The sequence below is a fragment of the Colobus angolensis genome, unplaced genomic scaffold, assembly GCF_000951035.1.
Source record: "Colobus angolensis palliatus isolate OR3802 unplaced genomic scaffold, Cang.pa_1.0 Scaffold95, whole genome shotgun sequence".
Lineage (NCBI taxonomy): Eukaryota > Metazoa > Chordata > Mammalia > Primates > Cercopithecidae > Colobus > Colobus angolensis.
Genome location: NW_012123487.1, coordinates 2,293,265 through 2,298,036, shown reverse-complemented (window position 1 = coordinate 2,298,036; position 4,772 = coordinate 2,293,265). Strand labels below are relative to the sequence as shown.

The following is a 4,772-nucleotide window of genomic DNA, read 5'->3' as shown; positions in this document are numbered from 1 at the left end:
GAGACAAAAGCTCATTATGTATGTTGCCCAGGCTCATTATCCCATTTTACAAATGGGAAAACTGATGCACTCAGTTAAGTTACTAGTGGCAGAGCTGGGATTCAAACCGAAGCAACCTGATGCCAGAGCCCCCAAACACTTTCTCCTGCCTTGGAGCCCACATCCTGAGAAGGCAGGAGACGGGGAAGTAGGCTCTCTGTGGTTAGGGCAGTTGAGCTTACACCTACCCAGAGGGTGACAAGCCACGCCCATCTTGTCCCCACCCTTGCCATATTCTGAGGCAGGATTCCTCAGCCTAGGCTCCTGCTGCTCTCCCCAGCTCCCATTCGCCATGCTGCCCATCCTCACGTTCACCAGCATGCCCGCCCTCATGCAGGAGTTTGCCAATGGCCCGTGAGTACCCCCCTTCCCAAGTGCTGGATTGCATCACCGCATTTCATCCTCATAGCCACCCAGAGGTTACAAGCTACAATTCTCCCCATTATGCCAGTGACGCCACAGAGGCTCAGAGAGGCTAAGGAACTTGCCCAGGGTCACACAGCTAGCAAGTTGGGGAACCAAGATTGGAATCCAGGGCAGAGGACTGTTTCTAGAGCCTGAGCTCCTCACTCTCACCTCAGACTCAGCTCTTGCCAAATCCCGCCAGTGTGTAGCCTGGAGGGCCCAGGAGGCAGGAGGTGGGGAGGGGGTCTGTCTGCTCCAGGTCCCACAGCCCAGAGAAGCGGTCTTTGTGTATCCACTCCCACCCCCAGTGTGGGCACTGGGAGATGAAGAGGAGTAGATGCAGGTGGTCCAGCTGCAGCCAGCCAGTCCTGAGCTTCTCTCGTGTCCCCCAGGCTGAGCAAGGTCGTCACCTCCTGCATCATGGCGCTAGTCTGCGCCATCAACCTCTACTTCGTGGTCAGCTACCTGCCCAGCCTGCCCCACCCTGCCTACTTCGGCCTTGCAGCCCTGCTGGCTGCAGCCTACCTGGGTCTCAGCACCTACCTGGTACAGTAGGGCCAGGGGATGCCTTGGGAATGGGTGAGGCAAGGACGGGAGGCAACCAATGGGGAGGGTCTGTGGGGACACATTGGACCTTCCCCAGAGGTCTTGGCCTCTCCCCAACTCATGGTCGCCCCTCCCCCAGGTCTGGACCTGTTGCCTTGCCCACGGAGCCACCTTTCTGGCCCACAGCTCCCACCACCACTTCCTGTATGGGCTCCTTGAAGAGGACCAGAAAGGGGAGACCTCTGGCTAGGCCCACACCCGGGGCCTGGCTGGGAGTGGCATGCATGGTGTGACTGGCCTGCTGGATGTGGAGGGGGCGCATGCAGGGAGCAGGATGGAGTGGGACAGTTCCTGAGACCTGCCAACCTGGGGGCTTTAGGGACCTGCTGTTTCCTAGCACAGCCATGTGATTAACCTCTGGGTCTCAGTGTCCTCATCTGTAAAATGGAGACACCACCACCCTTGCTATGGAGGTTGAGCACTTTAACACAGTGCCTGGCACTGGGGACAAAAACAAACAAAACAAACAAAAAACATTTCAAAAGGTATTTATTGAGCACCTTCAGGTGTGACCTGCCAGCCCAAGGACAGGTAGGTTAAGGGCTTGGGGACTTGGGCGAGACACAGGCTCCAAACTGGAGCTTGAAATAGTGTCTGATGAATGTTTGTTTGTTTGTTTATTTGAGACAGGGAAAGGGTCTCCCTCTGTGTCCCAGGCTGGAGTGCAGTGGCGCAATGTTGACTCATTGCAACCTCCGCCTTCTGGGTTCAATTGATTCTCGTGCTTCAGCGCGCGGAGTGGCGCGCACCACCACGCCCAGCTAATTTTTGTATTTTTAGTAGAGACGGGGTTTGCCATGCTGGCCAGACTGGTCTCGAACTGCTGGATTCAAGTGATCCCGCCCACCTCCGCCTCCCAAAGTGCTGGGAATTAGAGGCATGAGCCACCGCACCCGGCCTGATTAAAGTTACATAAATACTAGTTCCCTTCTTGTCCAAAGGAGCAGGGAATGGGAAGCGGAAAGGCACGAAGTCTCTAAAGCATCCAGAAGACCCGTACCCCAGGGTCTGGTCCGCTCCTATTCGCCGCAGCCTTTCTGTTCCGCCTGCAACCATTTTCCAGACAGTAAGACGGAGGCGCGCTTCTTTCTCCGTCAGGCACCAGGTCATAAGGAACCCAAAAGCCCGTGCCTCTGAGGCCCAATTTATTTGCTGTTTCCTCAGGGGACCCGGCGGCCGCCACTCCCACGCCGCGCCGTTATCGCTCCCTCTTCGCTGACTGCTCCCCCTAGGGGCAGAGACGGTCCCGACGCCGGCCCTCCCGCCCCCTCCCCGCCAGGCGGAACAACGCGGGAAGGCTGGCGCTCGGGGCTCGCGCCCTGGGGGCCCCAGAATCCTCTGGGGAGAGTGGGTCGGGGGAAGCTGTGTGGGCGGGGAGCCCCCTCTGCCTTAGGGAGCGACTGAGCACCCTTTCGCCCCATTCAGGGGCTGCACTTTACAGACGCTCCCTAGGCTGTTTCTAGGCTCCCCCAAGTCCCTCCTCCAGCCGCCTCGGGTCGCTCCGACCCCAGCCCAGGACCTGCGGAGAGCCGCAGCGAGGAGAGACCAACGGGCCTTTCCCCAGAGTTGAACCTGGGCCGGGTGTTGCACCTGAAAAAACCCCCGATTTCCCGGGGACCCAGCAGGGCGGACGGCCTGGCTCCGCGCTCAGATCCGGACGCTTGTTTATGAGAAGAATTTCCTCTTTCTTAAAAGGGCAACGATGCGAGTGGGTCCCTCAGGGAGAGAAGGGATGGGACCGGTCTTGTGCGACCTGGGCAAATGCTGCAGAGGGTACATGGGCAAGAGGGCCGCCCTCCTCCTCTAGGGTTGGCACTGGAGATGAGTCCATGCCAGCTGAAAAAGATAGATGAGGGGGCGTGTAGCGAAGAAAGGCATCTCCCAGATCCTTCAGCCTCCTGGAACTGCCCCAGTTGTACCCCCTACACACCCCTCTCGTGAATTCACTTGGCATTGCCAGTCCTGTGCCAGGCCCTGTGTTACAAGTGGGGGAGGGAGGCAAAGTTCCGAATTAAAGATATCAGCTCTCAAGGGCCCCACACTCCAGTGGCGGGAAACAGCTGTGCAAACAAGTCTCTGGCAGGATGCGGTGAAGGGCGCTGCCCCTGAGGCCGGCCTGGGAAGGGGACTGAATCTTGCTGAAAGGGGGTCAGGGGTAGGGGGGAGTGCTGACAGGACAGTCCAGGAGGAATGAGAGTGCCAGGAGCATGGGGGCACGTCTGTGCACATCTGCCAAGACATGAAGCCTTCTGGGGACGTCGTAGATCTTGTGGGGCAGGACTGGGGGGACGGCAGAGGAATGGGTAGGTTGGTCAAGAAGACACGGAGGGTCGGCTAAGGGGCTACCCAGGGCCTGGGCAAAGGGCTAGTGATGAGGTCGCGCCAAGGTCAGTCGTTTGGAGACTGGAAGGCGTCTACTTAGAGCTGCCCCCATTCCACTCATTGTAGCTCTGGTTCTCCCAGCCCGGGCTCAAATCGACCCTCCAGGAAGAGGGGTGCAGTTGCTCTTCGGGAAGCTCCCTTTAGGCCTCTTAGGGAGGGCGTGGTCGCATTCGGCACTCCCCAGGAGCCTGCTGAGCGCACCCCGACTTTCTGCACCGCCCCCCCCCATCCCCCTGGGATGGACTTTTACCAGCCCCGTTTGGCAGATGGGGAAGCTGAAGGGCTGGGTTGGGAGAAACGCTTCCAAATCCACAGGTGCCAGACAGCATCTTGCTGAATCCCGTTCCTGCCCCTCCCCGTTTCTGATTTGTGGCCCCCATGATTTTATTTTTCCTGGGGTGCAAATCGATAAAACAGACAAAAAATAGAGTCCATAAAGCGAGCTCCACCTGTAGAGATAGAGAGCAGCTGGGTGTAGACAACCCCCCGAGTGAGGACACCCGAAGGACCCCCTCCCCCCCACGCAATCCTGGCCTCTTGAGTCACTCCGTAACTACCTGCCCCGAGGCGTGGTTAGGGAAGTCCAGGGCTCCAGGCAGAAGGCGCGGCTGCCTATGCTGCCTTGGGAGCATGGGAGGAGGAGTTAGGTCTCCCTGGGAAAAGACCGGCATGGGCAATGACTTGAAGTGGCGATAGGTTGGGGTGGAGGAGGTGGGGCATTCCTGAGGAATCCCGTGAGCTCAGGATGGCCCGTCTGGGAATGGTGGGTGGGGGGACAGCCGGCCAGGTTCCAGCCCCCTTCACAGAGGGAGAGGAAGGCGCGCCACCCAACCCAGGCCAAGGGCGAGGCCACGACTCCATTCGGTCCCTCGCCACACGCTTCCTTTTGGGGTCATGAGGGCCCCGCATCCGGAGATAAAGCTGAGGCCCCACCCAGGGGGCCGGACCGCAGGGGAAACAGATGTCCCGCTCCCAGGCTGGAATCCCGCCTTTGCCCTCGCCGGTAGACCCGGGGAACGTCGCTTCCTTTCTTGAAGCTCAGTTTCTTCATCTGTGAAATGGGATAAGGAGGCCGTTCTAAGGGGTAAATGAGGTTAGGGGGCGCAGCCAGAGCGGTTAGGGGGCGCAGCCAGAGCAGGCCTGGGAGAGCGCCAGCAGCGCGTGGCGATCACGGTGAAGCGCAATGGTGGCCGCCCCGTGGGCTATCCAGGAGCAGGAGGAGGGCCGAGGGAACCAGCCCGGGGGCCGGGGTATCAGTCCCCGACAGTCCCCTCCCGCACCCTGCTCCCAGCCTCAGGGCACGAAGTCGCCGCGCCTAATGGCAGGCGCCGCTCCCCTCC

The 4,772-nt window shown here is 59.7% G+C and overlaps 2 protein-coding genes across 2 annotated transcripts in view; both read left to right on the top strand.

Moving 5' to 3' along the window:
* SLC11A1 (solute carrier family 11 (proton-coupled divalent metal ion transporter), member 1) overlaps positions 1-1,747 on the top strand; it is a 17,636-nt gene extending 15,889 nt beyond the window's left edge. The window contains 3 exon segments of the mRNA XM_011932270.1: positions 320-393; positions 837-990; positions 1,130-1,747. Coding sequence (XP_011787660.1) covers positions 320-393; positions 837-990; positions 1,130-1,240 — 339 coding nt within the window. The 3' untranslated portion in view covers positions 1,241-1,747.
* Positions 1,748-4,548: 2,801 nt separating this feature from the next.
* CTDSP1 (CTD (carboxy-terminal domain, RNA polymerase II, polypeptide A) small phosphatase 1) overlaps positions 4,549-4,772 on the top strand; it is a 7,750-nt gene continuing 7,526 nt past the window's right edge. Inside the window, exon 1 of the mRNA XM_011932269.1 lies at positions 4,549-4,682. Within this exon, the coding sequence (XP_011787659.1) occupies positions 4,616-4,682 (67 nt within the window). The 5' untranslated portion in view covers positions 4,549-4,615. The remainder of the gene's footprint in view (positions 4,683-4,772) is intronic.